General features: G+C 47.1%; 9 protein-coding genes across 9 annotated transcripts; 5 read left to right on the top strand and 4 right to left on the bottom strand.

Annotated features, from left to right (window-relative positions):
- The first annotated feature begins 1 nt into the window (after window position 1).
- C8R40DRAFT_483255 (uncharacterized protein) lies at window positions 2–1397 on the top strand. Its single transcript, XM_046235208.1, has 6 exons — window positions 2–83; window positions 131–384; window positions 438–496; window positions 564–836; window positions 900–1058; window positions 1121–1397. The coding sequence occupies exons 1-6, from the start codon at window positions 54–56 to the stop codon at window positions 1360–1362; spliced, it is 1017 nt and encodes a 338-aa protein (XP_046083540.1). The 5' UTR covers window positions 2–53; the 3' UTR covers window positions 1363–1397.
- A 187-nt stretch (window positions 1398–1584) lies between these two features.
- C8R40DRAFT_483233 (uncharacterized protein) lies at window positions 1585–3002 on the bottom strand. The gene is made up of 2 exons (XM_046235207.1): window positions 1887–3002; window positions 1585–1822 (listed from the first exon to the last, which is right to left on the bottom strand). Exons 1-2 carry the CDS (start codon window positions 2832–2834, stop codon window positions 1808–1810), a joined length of 963 nt encoding a protein of 320 aa, XP_046083539.1. The 5' UTR covers window positions 2835–3002; the 3' UTR covers window positions 1585–1807.
- A 1206-nt stretch (window positions 3003–4208) lies between these two features.
- C8R40DRAFT_1266848 (uncharacterized protein) lies at window positions 4209–5888 on the bottom strand (the record flags this gene model as incomplete). Its single annotated transcript, XM_046233947.1, has 2 exons — window positions 4209–5809; window positions 5860–5888. Coding segments are annotated over 2 exons (1629 nt in total), but the record flags the coding sequence as incomplete, so codon positions are not given.
- A 649-nt stretch (window positions 5889–6537) lies between these two features.
- C8R40DRAFT_1071676 (uncharacterized protein) lies at window positions 6538–9505 on the top strand (the record flags this gene model as incomplete). The annotated part of the gene is made up of 8 exons (XM_046226364.1): window positions 6538–6727; window positions 6781–6867; window positions 6910–7304; window positions 7365–8695; window positions 8748–8798; window positions 9016–9079; window positions 9134–9307; window positions 9455–9505. The coding sequence occupies 8 exons, from the start codon at window positions 6538–6540 to the stop codon at window positions 9503–9505; spliced, it is 2343 nt and encodes a 780-aa protein (XP_046083537.1).
- Window positions 9506–9993: 488 nt separating this feature from the next.
- On the top strand, window positions 9994–11765 carry C8R40DRAFT_1071675 (uncharacterized protein; the record flags this gene model as incomplete). The annotated part of the gene is made up of 12 exons (XM_046226363.1): window positions 9994–10091; window positions 10150–10367; window positions 10442–10657; window positions 10709–10807; window positions 10871–10948; window positions 11006–11095; window positions 11142–11204; window positions 11268–11294; window positions 11342–11389; window positions 11466–11498; window positions 11551–11613; window positions 11671–11765. 12 exons carry the CDS (start codon window positions 9994–9996, stop codon window positions 11763–11765), a joined length of 1128 nt encoding a protein of 375 aa, XP_046083536.1.
- A 1787-nt stretch (window positions 11766–13552) lies between these two features.
- Window positions 13553–14316, top strand: C8R40DRAFT_1011228 (uncharacterized protein; the record flags this gene model as incomplete). Its single annotated transcript, XM_046222858.1, has 2 exons — window positions 13553–13856; window positions 13910–14316. Coding segments are annotated over 2 exons (711 nt in total), but the record flags the coding sequence as incomplete, so codon positions are not given.
- A 4615-nt stretch (window positions 14317–18931) lies between these two features.
- On the top strand, window positions 18932–19108 carry C8R40DRAFT_989725 (uncharacterized protein; the record flags this gene model as incomplete). Its single annotated transcript, XM_046236712.1, has 1 exon — window positions 18932–19108. A coding segment is annotated over one exon (177 nt), but the record flags the coding sequence as incomplete, so codon positions are not given.
- A 1189-nt stretch (window positions 19109–20297) lies between these two features.
- On the bottom strand, window positions 20298–21160 carry C8R40DRAFT_1116806 (uncharacterized protein). Its single transcript, XM_046228633.1, has one exon. The coding sequence runs from the start codon at window positions 21007–21009 to the stop codon at window positions 20752–20754; it is 258 nt and encodes an 85-aa protein (XP_046083533.1). The 5' UTR covers window positions 21010–21160; the 3' UTR covers window positions 20298–20751.
- A 249-nt stretch (window positions 21161–21409) lies between these two features.
- C8R40DRAFT_1173540 (uncharacterized protein) lies at window positions 21410–21985 on the bottom strand (the record flags this gene model as incomplete). Its single annotated transcript, XM_046232037.1, has 1 exon — window positions 21410–21985. One exon carries the CDS (start codon window positions 21983–21985, stop codon window positions 21410–21412), a length of 576 nt encoding a protein of 191 aa, XP_046083532.1.
- Window positions 21986–22331: the final 346 nt, after the last annotated feature.

Here is a 22331-nt window from a genome sequence, read left to right as displayed (position 1 = left end):
CTCGGATTCCTTTCATCATTTTCAGTCAAGCTGGCTTTACACTGTTGTTCGAAATGTCATTTATAACGCGTTTATTCTTCAAAGTGAGCCTCAATTCGACATTACAAACTTCATCTGAACTCGTGTGTAGCAAAAAGAAGAAGATTATGATACTATTCTATCCACCTTGGCGAATAATATCAGAAAACGTCAACAGCAACTGTCCGCAATTCGACTTCGTGAACGCCGAGCAACTTTGCTAGTAACGCTGTATACGCTGGCAGTGTGGGTGGCCTATGTCAGCCTGTGGTATACCGATTTTCTGCCAAACATACCTGGTAGAGGCACGCGGCAGCCTTCCAAGAAATTCGTTGGCGCTCTACCTGTCGTTTTGGGACCTATAGTGTGCGTATTGGCTTGCCGACTCTATTTCAAAAGATAATCATCGGTTTATCTAGGATTCTATTCACAAGGAGGATCGTGCAGATATGGTACAGTAGAAAGGGAGACGCTGAAGGTGCGCTATTGTTTCATTTCATATTCGTTGTATCATTATAGTTAATCCAAGTCCGAAATTTGCTCAGAACGTACTCTCCAACAACTGCTCAAGCAGCAGCGAGAAAAGGTTGAAGAAATTAAAAAGAAGACCAATTACTATTCGACTCGAGAGCTCTTACAGCGTTACGATGAATCCTCTCCTGCCGCAACTCCGCTTCAACAAAGGTCTGCTCTACCTTCGCAGCCTCCGCAACCTTCTCAGCCGCCAGTTACTCCGCAACGCAAAGTCTTTCCACCCAATAACGGCTCTGTGACCCGCTCAACAGTGAGCCCAGCTTTAATGCAGCAGCTCAACAGTCGTTAGTCATTCTGCTCTCTCTCTGCGTTGACTATCTGTTTGACTTAAAAATTTTGATGTGTAGCCATACAATCGACACCACCTGAACCCCCACGAAAACAATGGCTAGACAAAATCGTAGATGTCGTGCTCGGGGATGATGACTCCGCTCGTTTTGCACTCATATGCGAAAAGTGCTTCTCGCATAACGGCTTAGTGAAGGAAAGCGTGTGGGAGGATACTCGTCAGTCAAAAACTCCTTGCTGTTAGATTTCGACCCATCCTCACTTCATTCTATCTGCACAGAATACGTCTGCCCCAAATGCAAACATTTCAATCCGTCCAAACGTTCAAAGAAGCTCTCTGCGAGCCCCAACTCCCCGAGTTCCGTTTCCACACAATCTTCAAGGATGGGTGATTCACCGTCTTCTGCTACGTCGCGCTCACCTGTTTCGCAGCCTCTCAGGCAGCGCACCCAACCAAAATCCCCTCTCAGACAAAATCCGACTGGGGAAGAGGACGAGAGCATGATGGATGTCGAGGATTGATATCGACTGATGTATGTACTGAGTGATGGTTTTGTTGTACATAAGTATTGGTTGGTAAATGGTCGTGAAGTCAAGCTCTCTTGTAGGTTTTGTGACCTCCCGCCGTAGTTGATACGTGAGGAATTATATACATAATGTTCAACATCATGGTAAGATCGTGAAGAGGCAAGCTGGGTCCTTCGTCGAAACTCGCATGGAAAGAAAAGTATCTGGAGAGGAAAGGAATAGGGGTAACATAACGATGTAAAGAGAGCAACAACAGACAGAACTCGTAATTATTGGTAAGTACCACAAACAAAACAGATAACACGATACCACAATACCAATAACTATAGATAAAAATTATGTAGCACAGAACGAAGGAGAGAAACGAGGTTTTAGTACAGTTCGATAGATGATGCATAAATAATTGCCAACTCCGGAGTGCGGAATTAGGGAGAACCGACTACTCATTGGCAACCTGAAAGTGGGCAGATGTTAGGAGGAGCTTTGTGGGACATATAAAAAAAGTAGTTTTAACTAACCTTAAGAACCTTCCTTGGTTGTTCCTCTTCCTCCTCGCTGCCATACCCACCATACGGATCTTCCGCCCCTCCATCTGCATTCTCATCGCTTTCCAAGCGCGCTGTAAAGGGATTCGGCAGTGCAGTTTGCTGATTTTGTTGCCCAAACGCAGCGTCGTGAACCGCGGAACTAAAGTTTGCACCTGCAGCAATGAAACCAGGTTCACTTGCTTCTGGTATCGGACCCGAACCAGCGCTAGTACTTCGGTTCATCGAATCTTGTTGAGAGGGCCCTGCATACCCCGGAGTGAAATGTGATGCATAACTTTCGGGTTGGGCTGGATGAGATGAACCAGAGCTTGGAGCCGACAGAGCACCAGTGGAGTTTTGGCTTTTCATTCTGTTCAATGCTGTGGCGTTCATACTGGACCTTCTACCAATTCCGGCCATGCCTGCTGCTCCACCCGCAATCACATCATTATTGAAACCGCCGCTACGTCCCACTGTAGGGTAGCCACCTGGACCGACACCTCCGCCGGAATTCTCGTATGCATCATGTTGCAAAAACGCAGGATACGGAGAGTCGCCTATTGCCGTGGAAGACCCATTGGAACGACTATTGTCGCTCATGGCATGCTGGACCCCTGCGGCGGCAGCACCGCCAACGAAAGCACCAGTGGGATCATAAACTCCACCGACGCCAACGCCCGGGTTGTGAGACGGCCCAAAGTCGTGCATGGGGTAGCTCTCGTGTGACATTGGAGGCTGAGCATAGGTTCCGTGTGATGCAGTGTCTGAGTATCCTCCCCCTCCAGCACCCGATGAACTCCAATCCCCTTGGGCACCGTACCCACCACTAGGTCCATACCCACCTCCATACGCCGAAGCTCCGTAAGGTTTTGGCTCGTCATCATCGTCCAAGAAAGGGGGTACTTCTGTGCCTGCAGCTTCCATTGCTGCCTCGTCCATCTCGCGGTCGAACCGCTTTTGACGTCGGCGTCGGATAGTACTGGTTATGAAGATAATGGCGATGATAACAACGACGACACCGACGGCTGCGAAGGTACCAGCTACCGCGCCTGTATTGGAAAAGAATCTGTGCGTTCATCAGCCAAAGTGTAAGTCATCGCCACAAACACAACGATCATGATCATGACGGATGCAATCTCGCAAGCCGCTGCGGACCTGGTTGAAACAAACCCCGAAACTCGCCGAAAACACGGACGTTCCTTGGGAAAATCCATGACGGCAACAAAAATAGACCAAGACACGTTTTGGGCGAAAACGGACAGAGAAATATGGTACTCACGACTTGCTGCCAGTAGTAGAGGCATCCGCTGAAGAACTGGAACTAGGAGCTGTTGACGATCCCACACTTGTGACCACAATGACAGTCGAAGTTTGACCATCAGCACCAGTTGTCAAAGATGTGATAGAGGTTGGTGTAGGAGTTGCCGAAGTGGAGGGGGTTCCAACTGTAGAACCAGTCAAGCTGTTTGAAGTTTGGCTGCTGGTGCTGCTAGTTGTGGGAGGTGTTGAAGTCGATGTCGAAGTGGCACTAGTAGTGCTCGAGGTCGTAGAACTCGAAGTGCTAGTGGATGTAGTCGAAGTGCTGGTGGTGCTGGTGGAACTGGTAGTAGATGTAGTAGAGGTTGAAGTGGTTGAGGTGGACGTAGAAGTAGCCGACGTAAGACTAGTACTAGTGGTCGTGTCGGTGGTGGTTCCGGTATTTCTAAAAATGTGCCTCAGTTAAAGCAGAGTCTCTTCACACAACTAGTGAGCATACGTCGATGTAGTACCTGTTGTGATACTTGTTAATCAATTATCCATGGTATAAACGAGAGTACACACTCATTTTGACAGCACTAGCCGAGATGAAGAAACTAAATTCCTCAAGTTGTTTGTAGTCAAAGATTGAAAGAGTGTGTATATCGCAGCTGTAAACGGCTGGTAGTTGGTATCACTAATCGTCGTTGAGAAGAAAGCAGCACTGCTGAGAAATTCTTTTGAAAATCATCTTCGCGCGATTTCAGACTCGGAAACTTACGTCAGCAGCACTGTAGATGCCCGAAAAGATACAAGCAGTGAAGCGGAGTAAATTTTTTTCACGGATGGTCTGTCGTTAGAGGTAAATAGTGGAGGTAGTAAATGTCGAGCGTATAGGAAAGAGCCAGCTTGATGATCATGGCATTGATAGAAAGACTTGTCCAACATCCGAAGACCTGCCGCAGATGGAAAGTTAGTAACTACTAACACAGCCCCTACGGTGAACGATCCCTTGCTTTTTGTTCAAAGTACAAATGTCATAGTTTACCTATGAAGGAATAACATATTTTCAACTACTGGTTATGATATCAAGCTGATCTAACTGTCTTTGAGCCTCTTGGTTCGTTAAAATAAAGTGTGAGCTCATTTCCAACACCATGCCAAATTTTGGATATTTCATTCTCGACTCGAGCATCTTCACAAAAAGCAGTTGATCCATCTGTGGCGAACAAACGCCTGACAGACGCAAATGCCGCAATCGCGGGAGAAAAGGTGCTTGGTCCTCAGTCGCAATCAACGCAGACAAGAGGCTAGTCGGAAAATACTCCAAACAGAGAACCTGCATAGAGCTCTGAAGGAGGTAGAGTAGTGATCGAAAGTGGGAATCTTCCTCCATATCTGTTTCGAAACCCTTGAGACGCAATTTCACCAACGCACAATCGGAGCGTTCTAGGAGGCGGACTATGGGCTCTACGTTGGGGCGCACACGAAGTTTACTAGAAACCGATATTCGTAAAGAAGCCAAGGAAGGGAGAATTAGGGCATTGAGAAGTTGATTCAATAGGTCCAGATTGCTGTTACGAATCAAGTCGATTGTGAGGGCAGTAAGAAACTGATGTTTCAAATTTTTGAGAGCAAGGGATGGCCCATACCCTGAGCAGAACAGTGCTACGTGACGAAGCTTGACCCCTTTGGTTAGAATATCCATGTTTTGGCGATTCAGCGAATCTCGAAAGAGAACTTCGCCAGCCGGGAAATTATTCATGCAATGGGTGATCTGATCCCAAGGTAGGAGCAATTTTGAAGCGATATTTGGGATTTCGTAAGCCCGAACCATACGGAGGTTAGGTGCGTACTCGAATGCGTCTATCACAGGCATGGCATTCCAGATGTTTTCCAAACACTCTACGTTCCGAAGGTGGAGTGCCTTCAATTTCGGAAGACATCCCTTGATCGTGGATAACAGCCGGAATCCTTCAGGTGGAAGAGAAAGAAGGACGTTGGACCATCTGCTGGAGTGTGAACATATCAAGGAAACGATAGGATGCATTGGCCGCGTTGAATGGACAGCGATAGTCAAAGGACAGTCCTTCGAGCGTCGAAGGTAACGCGATAATAAAGCTATTGCATTGTATTCAAGCTCTTGAGCCTTCGCGGGATCCTTGTGTTCCATTCTCGCCAGATCAAGCGACAGCGAAGACCACAGCCGGGGACATTCAAGTACTACGAATCTCCAGTACTTGCATACCTGAGCAAGGCTCCACGGTGCCTGCTTCGTATCGAGAGAGTCGATGTTCTGACATATCCTTGGATGGTCCGTATCCACGAACTCGACGCAATACGAGAAGATCTCCAAAAGGACTTCCGGGGGCGTTCGACGTATGGGATGAAGGATACTTCTATATGTTTCTATCATGGTCATGAGCTGATTGCGTTTGACCGTAAACAAGGCGATCTCTGCCTTCATTTTCTCCAACTGGACATTGAGGTCGAGCAGCATGTTTTCGGCATCATGGAGATTAGACTGGAGCAGCTTTGAGTGCAAAGGAGCTTCGTTGGTTTTGAGAAGGTCCTTCACGGAGGATGGCAGCGGTTCAAGGATGTAGGAATCTGAGATACTGATGGATGTTTCGCTGGTGTCTTCAAGCTGTGAAAAGCTCGGGAGGTTGGAGACGATTCTAAGACAGGTAATTCAAATTACGCCTCAGCGAGATGAAAAGCAGCTCACGAAAAGTTTGAGATAGATGTTGAAGTCATCGCGGTCTTGTGAGTAGAGAAAGAGGCGCTTATATTGGCGCCACACAGACACGCATCCACCGCGAGCCATAAAACAATTATTGGCGCTATGTAGAGGTACTTTAACTGACAATTCTAGGTGTCAGGTACTATGCTCAACGAGAGTACAAGGCGCGCTGCTTCTTTATTCAATATACCTAAACTGATATACTGATCTATCCTACGATTCCTATCTATAATTTTCGTATGCATGCCATGATAACGCCATATAGTTGAGCTAAAATCCCACCTACCATTGTAGGTTTTGATTGAAGAAACATATACATTGCGTACTTGAATCAGCTTCAGTGAAAGTTAAGCTATCTATGCCTAATACTTAACAGAAGGGGACAGAGTGATCGGACTACAACGAAAAACCGGCTGTTTCGTCCTGGGACTAGACTCGAACCAGTCTGCTGCTGAGAAGTGATATGCGGACCGGAATCACTTTCGCTGACACCTTTGAGCGGGTGTTCCTGTTCATTCAGAAAAACACTTTGAGGAACTAGTGTTGGGCCTCATTTCTGCCAAAGATCTTGATGACTTCCATGCACGAGTTGAAGTAATTCAACGCGACTTTCCTCTCACTAATTCATGGCTTGGATGGTGGCTTCGCGAGAGTAATGCAAGAATGCTTTTCGAAACTCATACCCAGATGGAGCCGGATATCTGGACTTCAATACCGAATACAACGAATGCACAAGAAGCTCAACATTGGAAGCTTTATAGTGCGGTTGGACGGGACCATGGTCTCCTTGAAGGTCTTGAAGCATTACATGCTGTTGCCGAGACAACCGTCAAGCTATTCACTGCAAATCTTGGTACGTAGCTGGGTTATCCTTTTTATTTGCTCTAAATTTAATTTTGCTTCTAGAAGGGGGCCTTATCCGCTATGGGAAGGCAGAGCCTTGGAAGGCAATGATCAATCTGATTGGCCGTAGCAAACCAAGTCGAGCACCTGGTAAGCGAAGTACAAAACAGAAATCTGATGGACGACCTCCAGACACCAAGAAGGATCTTCTTTCGAGGACACCTAAAAAGTCAAAAGAGTTGCCGTCTACACATCACACAAGTTCAGCAATAGTAGGGCCAGCAAGTTACCGGTGGGACAACATGTCCTGTTGGGCTGACTCAGCTTGGGATCTTCTGTATCGCAGTATAGTCAAGGATTGGGCAAGTTTCTCAAGCCGTTTTAGCTCTGACTCACAAACTGAACGTCCTATCCGCGATTTTTACAACCTGATGCTCCTCCGGCGAAATGCTGAGCATGATTCATTCATTCTGAAGGTCCCTGACTATGATCTCTCTACAGCTCTGAGTAGTCAGCATGACCAATTCCGACGTCGCCTTGTAGAGTGGAGGATAATTAAATCAGATAATGCAGTAGGAAATGCCTTTGTAAGTTATTCATCTCATGTATCTCAGCAATCATATCTGAATCTTACCTATTGTTGGAAGGATTGGTTTCCTCAAGTACTGAAGGATAAGCTCAATGACGATCTTGATGATGACAATTGGACACAGTCCTACTTCCAAACCATGTTCGTCACTGTCAAGCACTGCTCAGGTGATGGCAACGGTCACCACTACCAGGTGTGCCAGAAACCAGAGATACGTTACCTTATTGTTCTCCGACAAGCTGCATGCCAAGAGTTCAAGGGTGATCTTCTGTCATGGCTCCAAACCTTTGCTAATGTGAACCATTCTCCCCAAGCTCTTCCTACATGCTGGCGTGCAAGGGATGGAGAATCCTGGTGCAAAGGCAATCAGACAGATGTAAAGTTTATCTTATCCCTGCCTGTTGTATTGATTTTGGAGGAGGAAGAATGTACAGCATCGACAGAGTTTTGGAATTTTCCAGCGCTACTGCAACCATACAAATCTGGGGAGCTGGCAACAGTGACTTATGATATTGTTGGTCGAATCTTCTACAGCCGCAGTAAAAATCATTATATCAGCCGATTTTTAGATGAAGATGGGAAAACAGTCTGGACTTACGATGATATGGCTCATGGCGGTTGTCCATATGTTGAGCCTGGCGCAACTGCTGGCACCCACCTGATAGGCAGCAGCTCTACTCTCAAGTTACCGTCTGATTTCATTGGGGCCTTTGCTATATATCACCTGCGAAATGGAACAAGCATGCAAGAGGCCATATACACCTCACAACTTGCAGTGGCTCGAAGAGTTCACCATATGATGGTGGAACCTGACAGCCTTCGACATCACATCCCAAAAATATGGCTATCTCGAGCGAAGTTTGCACAACTTACCCCACATGACCTAACATGGCTGAAAAACCCATTCCGTTTGGATACTCTTGACTATCAGGAAACCGCTGAGTCTAGTGGTACCATTCGCATTCCTCCTCGTTCCACCTTGTCCTATCAACCCAATCATGAATCCTCACCCTTCCTGTCATCACCAACTTCAAAGAATCTGCTTGGACCAAATTCAGTCTCTCCACAGGAACAGGATCAGATGCACTCTGTAGAGACTCTCGACCATGGTCTCAATGTGGATTTGATTGAGGAATACCTCCAAGAAGGCACATCAGACTTCCAGTTTATGTGCAGATGTGGAATCACAATGACAAACGAGACACTAGTGGTTCACAACAGCAGTACAGGTGATATCATTCAGTGCGACAACTGTGACATTTGGTCACATATTGCATGTCAGAAAGAAGGTCGAGCGGGAGGGCTGAGGCAGACAAGAGAGCCTTTCCAATGTGACGACTGTGCAGGGAACTCACGAGCAATTATTGACAGCTTCATTCCCGGCAAGAGGTAATACCCTTTTCTGGTCACGGATGTTACTCACCACAAATGTCCTTTTTAGAGCAGCAAAATTGGCTCAGAATGCGACACAAAGACTTCATACACGGCTACGGTGAGTGATATGCAAATATGTCATTTTAATTGATTCAGCATTGCTCAAGACCAGGTAAAGGAGCATTAGTCCAACATGGAAAGTTCTATTATCCAGTGCGCATAATCCATACATCAGGCGCAAAAGGTAAGAGCAGAAATGAATTCGAGTGTGTTGTCAAATTCTGGAGAGGGTGCCACTTTTCAAAAGATAGTCCACATCCACTCGCAATAGTCAGTGTCGATCAGAGCTCAATTATTGACGAGCTTTGGGGAAACCAACACCAACGCAGACAGACAAGGGTATGTGAATAGTTCTTTCATTGACAAATGCTACTGAGATCGAAGTTGGTTCAGCTTGGACGATGGGACCATCCACCATTGCGTCTCAGTGAAGAAGATATCCTCATGCAATTTGAGAATTATCCGTACACAGAGGAGGTCAATGATGCCCTGAAACCGCATCTTGAATTTTTGCAGACGTTGCACTGCTCTCCACAAGATTGTTCTGTTGAAGAAGTTCCGGCCAAGGTATATGTGTTAAGATTATGCGGAGAGGTCTTAATACATGTGGTATATATAGTCCCAACCACCTATGACAATTATCCTGTCATAGTAGCCTTTTGGCTCAGTTGGATTTTGTGTTAGTGGTTGGGCATGAATTTCACAGTATGACAGGATCCACAAGGTCACCGGTTCAAACCGGGCTGCTCTCAGTTTACCTCTTAGGCAGCTCTTTGATCAGGTGGCTTAAAGGGCCTGGGAAACCCTTGGGGCTGTGCTGTACATTAAGCATGTGACCTGTTGAAGTGGCAATTTCGGAGTTTCATCTCCATTTGGGGAAAAACAAGTCTGCCCAAATATTAAATAAGCCTTACTCATCTTAATAATTCATTACTAATTGAGCGCCTCTGCTTCTGCAAGCGCGCGCGCGCCGCAGGCGCATTCGCGCCTAATTTAGCATCTATGCGCTACTTCGATTTGAGATTCAGATCTTACATACTATCTTCTATTTACAGTTCTGTAACTCCCTGTTGGGCTTCGATTTCAAATTTGGGCTGTCTCGTTTTTGATAAAGGAATTTTTGAGGCGCTCTGAGGACTCCTGTGGCAGGTATAAGGAGCTGCGATTTTTTGCCCCCCCTTATTGGAATTTTGTGACCCTCTCTTCCCACTTCAATTTTTCACTTCGTCGGAAGCTATCTCACCCTTGAAGCCATGCCGCCATTTATCCAGCAAAAGTTCAGCCTCACAGCAGATTCTGCCTCCATTGTCACCTTTGACCACGGTCTCCTTCGCCCTGTGCACGTTGAGCTGTAAGTTTCAATTTCAAACCTGTGTTGTCCTTTCTCATCTGATTTTTGTTCGCAACAGTCCCGTCAACAAGTACAGTCAACGGGTTCCTCTGAACCAATTTTGGCGTCTTCGACGAGTTGGAGGGCTCAAGTGGGAGTACTTTTGCAGTTGTCCACCCCCTGGCAACACCCCTGGTATCCCGGCAAGGTGCTACACAGTCAATAAGCAGGGCTCCCGCTTCAATGGCCGCACGTACTTGGGCTGCGGCAAGACTAGGCAACGTTGTCTATGGAAAGGTAAGCATTCCCTCTGCATTTTACGGTCCCCCTTAAGAAATTTCAAGTGAACCTCGATGACATCTATGCTGCAGCTGATGCCCGCCCTCCTGCTGAACCTGAATTTCCTGACCCTGAGGAATTCAACGAGGAATTCAACGAAGAATTTGCCCAGCTTATGAATGACTTGCAGATTCAGGAGGCGCAAAGCAACGCCCAACTCCCTACTTCTCCAAAACTGACTGAGATTGAAGAACTAGGTAAAGATTTTGGCAAACTCCTGGGTGACGTACCTCTTGCCCCTTCCGAACGTAAATTTTTCTTAATCTTTGCTCGAACTATCTGCTAATTGCACTCTTCAGAGGCCCTCCTGCAAAGTGACACCTGCCGCGGAGTTGCGTCTCAAATTTCAGCAGAATTTAACAAGCTCATGGAGGACCTCACCATAAGCACAGCAGAATGTACGCGCTGTTTTCTTCTTGGTTCTTCCAAGTACCACCTTGATTTTTTATTCTTTTGGCTAGTGATTTCACAGGGTGTTGAGCCCATGATCTGGAATGCAATAGCTGAAGAATGGCAGCTCTCAGAAGCGGATTATAACGGTGTTGATGCTACATCTCCTCTCTGAAGCCAGGACTAATATCTTTTGAACTACGCAGGACTTGTTGCATACTTTGCGGGCCAGGACGACGTGTTTGTGTCTCGAGACGGTTGCATTCACTATATCCCTGCGCCGGAACTGGCATTTGGTCTGTCTCCAGTTAGGCTCAGTAGATTCAACTCATTTATTCCTAGAAGATTCCGCCGTTGACAATTCCATCCCCGACTTGAGCCAAAACAGCGACGATGAACTCGGGGGTAAGTACTACCCTGGTACTGTACCGTATCTGCTATCTAATAGTACTCTAGATATTACTCTAGTGGAAGCCTTGAGCCCGGAGTTGAACGGTGTGTTTCTTTTGCATATTGCTATTACGATACCAATATCTGGCCAGACAAAAACATGCATCTTGACATTGAAATGGAGAGATCGGATTCCCCGGGTGAGTGTTATGGCCTTTGTTCCCCGAACTAAATGCAGACTGTACGCAGTAAACCTTATGTATATTGACCTTACAGAGGAGGCCCTACCTTCTCAGCGTAAAAAAAAGGGTATGCACTGCTATTCACCCTTTTCTATATAACCTGATTCCATTGTTCTCAGTCGCAAGTCTTCCAAGTGACCATCCAATGTTCATCGACCTTACCCTTACCTTGGAACTCGATCGTGTGTTTCCTCCACCCCATGTTATCAGATCGTGGCCCCTCATTCTTACCTTTACAGAAATGAAGTTGTCCAACCACAAAACTTTCGAGGAAATGGAAATTTCTGGCTGTGGTACATCTGCAGAGCCCTATGAGATCAGAGGCGAGGTGTAAATGTACGTAGAGAGCAGGCGTAGTTTCTTGTTCACACCGCACAGCTAGTTCAACCTCGCGTATATTGGCGGTGGAAAAAAAGATTCAATTTAAGGGGCTTATTGAAGTAATGTCTGTGTCGACAACGGCCTAAATATAATAGTAGCCTGAAACATTCGGTTTCTTCCCTTCCGATGCTTCCGTATTTCTCCTCTCCCTGGGTGTAATAAGTCGCCGCAGAGAGCGCGCTGTCTGCAATAGACTGAGGGCCGGAAGAATTGGGGCAAAGTAGGAAGAGACCCGAAGAGGATGGGGGCGGACGTGGTTTTACCTCAACAGAGGACAATGGGCTGGGGAAGAAGCAGTACGCTGGGTGTTTGAGGTTAGAAGTGGCAAAATGAGAAGTATACAGGCACTCAGCAGAGAACCATAACCGCCTCCATTTGCTTCAACCGCTTCAAGTTCCCCGTTCAGCTTCTCATTGCAACCGCTTCCGGGAACTGCATCTTCAGGAAGTCAAAGGCCAGAGAATGTGGTGGAAATTTTGAGGGCGGATGCGGTTGGATCAGAGCGGGGTGAACCGGGCATTAGTACAGTCCGTGTCAGGCGATGGTGGAGTTGAACGGCGTGTGGTGAAAGCGAAAGCCAGGCGACGGAATTGAAGGGTGTGTGTGGCGCATATGAAAGGCGCACTGGCGGAATCGAAAAGGATCGACCACGTGATGTGAGTTTCGGGTAACGCGCACGCGTTACCTTCGTTGATTCTGCAAAACAACCACGACGCCCGCCTTTCAACCTGCACTACCCCCTCAGAGTCTACGCCTGCTTCTTTACGGCCTCACCTCCCCCCGGTAGGTCATTTCATTATATACGGCGCGCTTCTCAGCTGGCGCTTTTGCATCGGACTGGAAGCTGCAGGATTAAGGATCCTATCCCAAGGATCTAACTGCAACGACCCGTCCGGCGCATAAGCGGCCCCTGTAGCAGCTTCCTCGTCTTAACTGCATAACTAACGCGCTCTATTCTATATTTCATCGCGTCTGGTGCGTCCTCGCAAGTCGATTCCGGAGGGGTCCAAACCGAATCCAAAATGGGGTATTTTCTAAGGTCTCAACTGCTGAAAGTGCGTAGCTGGTACCTCTTAGAACTCCCGGGTGCTTATCATCTCCTGCTACAGACTGCAAGACCCTTGAATCCAAAGGCGCCGTTTGACTTCGTGGAGCTGCTGAAGCACTCCCTCTCCGTTGCCCCTGCCGCCAAAGCCTTACAAGAAGCCGAAGAAGAAGCTCCGGGGGAAGGTATAAGCCCCGAAGCTTTGGAACCAACAGATCGCGGGTGCCCTGTAGCTGCCCTCTCCTCCGGCTTAGCCTCCGCCTCTTCCACCTCGGTACCCACCCGTTCTGTTTCGTCGGTGCTTCAAGTAGTTGCACCTGAGGCCCAGGGTGCGCCTCCTGCGCTGCTGTCTCGCAAACGGAAGGCGAAATTCGCCTGCAAGCGCGCCACAAAGCGGAAGCGCGAGAAGTATTCGCAGAGGGAAGTCGGGGCTTCGAAGGACACGCGCTCCCAAGTGCTGTCGCATGGAGTCGCGGTTGAGGTAGACCTAGACGCCTCGGATTTTGATGCCGCACGAGGGGCTCACACAGGAAAGCCCGGTACAAAGGCCAAGTTGGGTTCTGAGGAGGAGCGGCAGAAGCAGTATACCCTCGAGGAGCTGTTAGCTCTGGGGTTTGAACATATTGAGTGGGACGGCAGGTACGTTTGCTCAGTCTTGCTTCCCCATCCTCCCTCTGACTTTGCCTAGGGTCCCAATCCCTATTGTCGACCGCTCAGGGCGTATTATCGCCGTCCTTGCAGGTCAACCAGGATCCGACTACGCGGCAGAGCTTCTAGAAGCTTTCCGCCTTTTCTCAGACGCGGATAAAGAGGCAGGCCTTGGCCCTACAGCTGCAGCTGGGCCTCATAAGCGGGGTACGTTCCCCGCCTTCAATAGAGGCGTGACTATGGGTATGGGAAGTCCAACGCCTGTTGCAATAAACCCAGGGTTCATGGGCGGGATCCTCAACCGTTTGGTTGGTGCTCAGGCGGTACGCCGTATGGCAGCTTATCAGAATGGTGAGTCTCGGTATCTCCTGGCTTGTACACTGGGGTGATAATGGATGCTACAGCCGCGTTCTCCCTCTGGGCTCCCCGTGTGCACAATGAGTACAAAAATGCCTCTAACACTGTGAGGGAGAGGTTGCCTCACCTCCCGGAGAACTTTCCTGGTCTCAGCGACTTCAGCGCCGCAGCGTTTAACCTCGGTGGAAGGGTATGGACCTTCAAACACCGGGACTTCCTCAATTGGCCCTTCGGGTGGTGCGCAATCACAGCTCTTGGAAGCTTTGACCCAGGCCGTACAGCTCAACTCATCCTTTGGGAGTTAAAACTTGTTGTTGACTTCCCTCACGGTGCTACAGTCCTTATCCCCTCTGCTGTCATCACTCACTCCAATACTCCAGTGGCTGAAGGCGATTGTCGTATGTCATTTACCCAGTACACCCCCGGCCCAATCTTTCGGTGGGTTGAGAACGGTTGTAGGACGGAAAGGGAATTTGAGGCGGAAGACCCTGAGAACTGGGCAGAGATGGAAGGGGGTAAAGACCTTGCATACCTTCGCCGTATTTGTAATTTCTCCACCTTAGATGAATTATTAACAATGTAGGACTAAACAATAATTCCTGTTACAGCTTCTGATAAGTATTGCATACATTGCTAACAAGATAAGTTACAAAGTTCCATTGGAAGATTTTCGGGTTTGTTTTGCTTCTGGAGAAGGAGCACGGAGTAGCTGTCGTCCAACTTTCCTGCGTTTAAAACCTACAAGTTCATTGACAGCAGTTCTAGGAGAATGGCAAACAACATGATCCACATTGTCTGATACTGTTTCCAAAGACGGTGTCACTTCGGGCAAATACGTGTTCTTAGTTCGAAGGTGCGACAGTCTCATTGATAGTTTCTCTATCACCTGTTGGAATTCAAGTAGCTCGGTAGAGTGAGGCAGGGTCAGAATATCTGCAAGCGCATTGTCGATTCCATAAAGCCGAGGTAGCAGCACTTGTGCTTCTTGGGTTAAACGGTGTGTTATTTGAGTTGCTATACCGGCTTGTTGCGATAGCATGTGCTAATTCAGGAGGTTAGTCAGTGGCTAGTATGAGGTTTGTAGTTATGGAACATACGGGGGTAATGTCATCTTCATCTTCTTCACCAGAGGACCCGTCATCTGGCAATGACTCCAACCCTCGGTCAAGTGCAACTTCCATTTCTTCATCAAAGGCAGTCCCTAATACTGTAGTATCGCCGCCAATAGCTTGAACCATCATCCAGGAGGTTGCAGGAAGGTTTCCCCTGGTGTTGAGAACTTCGCAAGCTAGAGGCGCATCGGTAGCTGCAGGTAAAGAAGGCTTGCAAGCCGTAAGTTCACGAAGTACTTGAGCATTTTCAAGCGTTGCAGGGTAGTGAAAGTGGGCGTCAAGGTAACCTTGTAACACCCAGCTATCAACAAGCATGCGCAGTGCTCGGAGATGCTTACAAGCTTTGCCATTGTGGTGAAAGTCCAGACAAGTGCATGAAGCACGACCGGAGGTATGGATCGAGATTCGGTAGGGAGCGGGGCCTCCAGATGAAGGATTACAATGAGATACCAATGCCAAACCAGTGGAGTCAGGTTGACCCGATATCGTGTGGAGGCTTTGCATCCGAAGAAGCTCGCAGGCATGTTGATTTCGTACTTCATCCGTTGGCCACCAGCATACACTACGGAGCTGGCGCGCATACTCCTTCTGGTCCTCATGATGCCTTTGCTGCACAAGCAGCAGATCTTGGCCCCCGGCACTAGAACGGAATCTAGATGTGAGCCAAGCACGGTACTCTCTTTGAGCATTGCGGCGACGGAAGATTTGTGGAAGAATTTGTGATATAAGAAGAAGAATAAGGATATCAAATCGTAACCTATGACCGGAACGTAGATATTGCTGAATGTATTTCCTTTTGAGAACAGCATTGAAGGATTCAAGATGGTTGGTAGTGGGAATGATTCCTTCAACCACTACTCCAATGCGAGCTGCTGCAGCAATCCGTCCACATTCGGACCAGCTCTCCCAAAGAGGACGGGGCATCCAGTAGCTCTGTAAATACCTGAGATGGTCCAGACCAGCTTCACATGCACGCTTAGCTTCTGGATTGGCACCAAGATTATTGAAAAATGCTTCGTGATTCTCGAGGAGAGCTGTTGCAACGGCGTGGTCAACTGTAGCAATGAGGCTGAAATGTTTAATTAATACTAATAAACAGTTATATCTATAGCACCTACTCGACTTCAAGTTTCTGGAGTACATCTCGGATATGATTCCTCCAAAAGTCAGGAGCTTTACATTTGAGTATCTTCTTCCGGTGATTGGTCCAACATTGGCGAAGGTGAAATTTGCATATGAGCAATATAATCTGTGGCCAGATGTGGGCAAGAGCCCCTCGTTCCTTTGTATCTGTGTCTGTGATTGCAGAATAAGGCTCGAACGATCCAAACTTGGTTTCGAGATGGAGCTTCCAGGTTTGTATCAACTTTTTGAGGATAGCCGTAGTGTAAGATGCATGGGTAGCCTTCGCTCCCGTTTCAGCTGAAAATAGAAAGAGAGCAATGGGAAGGCCTTTGTTATTTTCGTCTACAGCAAGGGCAATAAAAAGTAGAAGCCGTGCACTGCAAATCCCGAATGTACCGTCTAGAACTAGCTGTGATTGATGAGCGTATTTGTGTGCACATACATCCATCTCTGGAGTGGAAAGACATATTTCAAACCTGTCTCCAGCTTCTGCTCGAGCAGAATAATGAAAGACAGCTTCGGCAACTTCAGCTTTGAAATTAGGACTTTCGGGGTTTAGCCAGTCATCGACATTGTATTGAGGTTGAAGTCGTACATCGACTCCGAGAGTCTGACTAGCTTTCCGATAGAGGGAAGTATGATCAGTGGGGAGAAACAGGTATCGCACATTCGCAGTTTTGGTATTATAGGTATCCATATCGCGATAGGCTCGATCATTCACCATCTTGCTGTTTGTTTCCTGTATAGCTGTCAAGCTGTATATATTAGAATACATTTGTGAGTTGCTTAGAAAGAGGTTAAGTGGGTCTTACCTGGCCCCATTTCGAAGTTGATCTAAAGCTACCTCATAAACGTGTTCGTGTAATGGAATTGGAGGAACTCGTTCAAGCACTGCAGTTTCGCAAGGGCCATTGTGTTCTGAAATTCCAGCGATTCTTGAGATGGCTCTATCTCCCACCCTTTCTGTCACCTCTATGTGAGCTAAGCACCCAGTGAATGGATAAGGGACACGCCGTTGCCAGTTTTCGGTCTTTGTATTTGCCCCCTTTTTCGCCTCCCGTTCCTGGCGGGCTTGGACATGATATCCACAAGAACTGCAGGGGGAATGTATACTCAGCTTCGATTGCGTTTGGAAATCGATGAAGACTTGCCACTGGAACAAAGTCCGTCTTTGTTCGTGCAATCCACAACTCCACTTCACAGAGTACTGTGCAGTCCAGCGACTCTCTAGGGCATTCCGGGAGACTGTATCTAGACCAAGGGCAACAAGCTTTGCCTCTGCCTCCTGTTGTTGCCATGGGTCATTCAAATTGTATATAAACTCAGCATTCTCCGACTCTTCATAGAGTAGGTCGATAGATTGTTGTTGGGTGGCATCCAGAAGGAGCTTCTTGAGGTGTACCTTCAAAAAGCCCTCACGCACTATTCCTACTCGGTGATTGTGCAACGTACTTGAATATTATGTACGGGATTCAATGCAGGGAGACTTAGACCCGCTTGTACCCACCCCAGGCCTCCGTGTTGTGGCATGCCGCCTGCTGCATTGCCCCCCTGGATTTGAAATAGACATACAAAATGCGGATATGTAGTTGAACAAACTTACACGCTTTGTTTTCGGAGATAGTAGCTTGCCTTTTTCAACCCAAGTGAGCTTTTCCTCGAGCAGCGGTTTTATAGTAGGTGCGGAATAGCTCGGTAAACTTGTGCGACGGGTCAACGGGACCATCTGAGGTAACATTTTTGCCTTTTCGACCCAAGAGAGCTGGCGCTCTCCCGGTGTTGATTTTGTAGGAGTGCTCATAATCCTTTAGTCGTTCAAAACACTTTTGAAGGTAGTGTAGATGGCGGGCTATCTCCAACTTAAAACTCAAGCAAAAATGGAACGGATCGGATTATATTTACAAAAGACACTACAGGAGGCAGAAGGCCATTTGAAAGGGGTTCAAGAACAGAGGGAGGAAGGCATTGCCTCGGGGCTGGCTGTGGATACTCGACCGCGTGAGCCCGATTAATCCTTTAGGACCGCCGCCAAGTTCAAATAGAGCTCCGTGGTGAATCCAGAACCCTGTTCCTTGACCACCTGGTAAGATGCTTTGACAATTCCGCGAGCAGAAGAAAAAGAAGAAATGTGCCCAGATCCCTCTACTCGATCTGGTTCAACCAAATGCATCCGAAAAGGCGTAGGTGTCCAGAAAAGGGCATCAAGGCGGGCACGCGCTTGTTCAGCGCTTTTTTGGATGGTTACAAATAGTGACTAAGAATTATCTAAACTTTGGGCAGGCGCGGTTCGCCCATTTGGGTGATTTCTTCTCACCAATTCTGGGACTTCCATGTCCAATCTTTCGGGTCTTCCATGGCCAATTCAATTGCACTTCAAGGGTTCAGTGCCTAAAGGGGGGGCACTGTTAAGATTATGCGGAGAGGTCTTAATACATGTGGTATATATAGTCCCAACCACCTATGACAATTATCCTGTCATAGTAGCCTTTTGGCTCAGTTGGATTTTGTGTTAGTGGTTGGGCATGAATTTCACAATATGTTGAAAAGTCAAAGAAGCCAGTACATCAATGCACTATACCTTTCACTGGCGGCTTGACTATCGAAGACCAAGCCCGAGTTGCGAATTGGTTCGAAAAATTTGTCAGTCAAACGCCATCTATCTCCCGCTCCAAGTGGCACTCTCTTCTTGCACATGCACATGCCATAACCTTGTTCCTTGACCATCGACTTCATCGCACTTCCACAGGAATGTCCGAGTCTGAACGCCTTCACAATGCTTGGAACCACCAGACAACAACAAGACAGATTTCTTCAAATAGCTCAAATACCATAGATGTTGACCTCGAATGTCTCGAATATCTGGAAACTCGCATGTTTGAACGATCAAGAGAGGCAGGTGTGGCAGGCTGGTACCAATGGGGACTTGACGTTGGTTATCACCAGGACAATTGGGATCCGTATATAGGACTTCGAGAGGGATTGAATCACTTCAATTTTCAGGATGAGAAGGGTGATAGCCTTGAGGTGAGTATTAGTTCTCGAGATCATTAATGTTTATGGTAACATATATTTAGGTTGGATCTAATTACAGCAGGTACATAGATGATAAGGAAGGTGAAAAGAAGAAGATAGATACGAAGGATGAAGTTTTGCAGCAGGCAGCAGGACTGACTCCGAGACCAAAACCAAGAAGCATGCGCAGAACCAAGAGAAATCGAGCGGAGGTCGAGGAAGAAGAGACAGGAAAGTTTGAGAGGTTAAGCAAGAGATCATCGAGACAAACGTAGTAAATGAATGTATACGGTGGGCTATTAGACACAGCTATAGACAATGTAACCTTCTGCTGATAAATGCATGGGGGTTTTGACCGCATACTGACAAGACCGTGCCTACAGGTCAATAACTATAGCGGTTCTGAGGCCGGAAATGGCCCGGAAATGGCCCGGGATAACTCCGAGGTCCGGAGCCGAGTATTGGCCTGTAGTACACACTGGGAGTGGGACGTCGGTGAAGCTATTAGCAATACCCTTCACACACTGTTGGTGTCCCCGGGAATTATGGCAAGAGTGCAAGATTGGGATGAGCAGCCTAAATGGGGTTCCTGATGATCCGGGAGTCCGGAAGCAAAGGGTAAAGGAGATATTAAAGAGTGGGATAAGGTGGTACACTTGATTTCAAGCTTGACTACAACGTACAAAGTATTCTAGTTTATATACATCCCAAATACAGTAGTCATAAGACCTCGATGAAAGCTCGGAATAATAAATAAGTCACAAGGTAATTATTCCGAAGTCCGGCCGCTCCGGGCCGGGCCGGGAAGCGTATGGGGTGAATTGCATGCATATGACAGTATCCCCCCGTTAGGCCTGAGCCCACGAAGGCCTCTGTGAATATGTGTGCAGTGAAATAGTAAAGTATAGTAAAGCAAAGGGATTGGATTAGATCCAGTAGTGAAGACTAAATTAAAAGTGGAAGTTTCAGAGAAACTGGAAAGGATCGGCCTGCCGATGTAGGGGGTCAAAGAAACATCATAAAGCAAACAAAAACCAGATTGAAACAAAGTAAACTCGTAACAAAATAATCAACAAAAGAATGGATGACCACGTAACTTCCGAAGTCCGGGCCGGCCGGAAAGTGTTCTGAAGTCTCAAAAGACTAAAACAAGTTCCGAAATTCGGAAACATCGGGAGCAGCCGGGCCGAAAATTGGAATACAGGACTGGAATACAGCAGTATCCCCCAAGTACGCTTGAGCCCTCGAAAGCCATGAATCAAGAGCCGAAGTTGGAGTAAATGGTGATGTAGGAGGATAGGGTAATGGAGTAGGGAAAATTTCGGAATAAAATCCGAGCCGAGGGGCGGGATTGGGCCGGAAAAATCGTCGGAAACTGCGGAAAAGTCCGGCATACCAATCAACACAAAGTGCTGCCAAAAATGATAACCTGAGCTGATATCCACACAAGAGCGATGCCTAAAAAGGCCGAAATTGACACAAAGTGTCCAGAATGATGGTAGAACCATCCCGAGACCGGAAGTTCCAAGGGAAGCAAAGCCGGAAAGCGCTATAAGGATAATCATAAAAAATGAGTTGGAAAAAAGTGTTTCAGTCTACCCGGCAGATCAACGGATCTAAGTGGGAGTAGAAACTGTATCCTAACAAATAATCAATGAAATCCTACTAAACAGAGGAGCAGCTTGTGGGTGAAGCAAAGGAATCAACATAAATAGAAATGATAACAGATAAGTGAATGGAAGTGCTAATGAGCAAGCTTGAGATAATGTCAATAAAATGACGGGAAAATCGGAGCAAGGTCGGAAACATGGAATGGAATAATTAGTAATCAATAATAAGCAAAAACATCGGCCAAATCGGGCCGGAATGAAGCAATAATAGTTATTACAATGAAACATTACCTGAATATTCAAAAACTCGAAACAGAAGTGGAACATATGGCAAAAAAAGTGGTCCGAAGCTTAGAAACAAAGTAAATTATACTGTCAACAAAAATTGATCATGGAAAGGTGCAAAATCTCGGGCCGAAATTCGGAAAAAGCGGAAATGCGTTCTAGCATAAAGAAAATGAATAATTGGAATAGTAATGGCAAAAAATCGGGCCGAAATTCGGAAATGAAGTAAATCATAATGTCAAACAATCAATAATCATGAAAGGCATAAAAATCGGGCCGAAGTTCGGAAAGAAAGGAATTTGTAAGGTCAAATAAGTAAAAATCATGAAAGGAAAGGAAAACTCGGTCTAAGACTTGGAAATGGTCGGAAAATTCGGAATTAAAATGTAGAAAAAATTAGGAATTACTCGGAACCATCATCGGAGCCCGGAACATCTGATTCAGAGTTATCTGCATCATAGTTCTGTCCTGTACGGGCCTGCAGTTTGAGACAATCTACCTTCATATGTTCTCCTCCACAATAAAAGCACAACCCGAGCACCCTGCGCCTTTCCCTCTCGGAGTCCACAAGCCTGCCATCGGGTCCGAGGTGAGGATGACCAGATCTGTCATCACCGGGCCGGGGTTCCGGCGCTTCGGCATTATCAGAGGCAAACGAGTGGAAAGACTCAACAGAGTCTGAGGCTGAGGATGAAGGATAGGAATGTAGGTAACGGAGATCGTAAGGGCCGGGGTGATCAGAGTCAAAGTCAGAGGATTCATGAAGATAATCATAGTCAAATGGGCCAGGAAATTCCGAGTCATAACTTGACTGGTCAGGATCAGAATTAGTACCAGACTGAACTGAATCTTGTTCAGAATGCTGTTCAGATGAGCTAGATTGGTCCGACGAATCCGAGGTTTCCGGGTCCGGGCCGGCCGGATCAGGTAACGATAAGGCATACTCGAGGAAGGATTCAGGATCAGAGCCAAAAGACATAATGAAAGGGTATTTTGGTGAAGGAACAGTGTAATGAAGTGTAAGCTTGAAATACTGACAAGACCGTGCCTACAGGTCAATAACTATAGCGGTTCTGAGGCCGGAAATGGCCCGGAAATGGCCCGGGATAACTCCGAGGTCCGGAGCCGAGTATTGGCCTGTAGTACACACTGGGAGTGGGACGTCGGTGAAGCTATTAGCAACACCCTTCACACACTGTTGGTGTCCCCGGGAATTATGGCAAGAGTGCAAGATTGGGATGAGCAGCCTAAATGGGGTTCCTGATGATCCGGGAGTCCGGAAGCAAAGGGTAAAGGAGATATTAAAGAGTGGGATAAGGTGGTAC

The sequence above is a fragment of the Lentinula edodes genome (assembly GCF_021015755.1).
Source record: "Lentinula edodes strain Le(Bin) 0899 ss11 chromosome Unknown C8R40scaffold_31, whole genome shotgun sequence".
Classification (NCBI taxonomy): Eukaryota; Fungi; Basidiomycota; class Agaricomycetes; order Agaricales; family Omphalotaceae; genus Lentinula; species Lentinula edodes.
The sequence above is the reverse complement of the archived record's forward strand: the minus strand, read 5'-3'. Positions and strand labels throughout refer to the sequence as shown.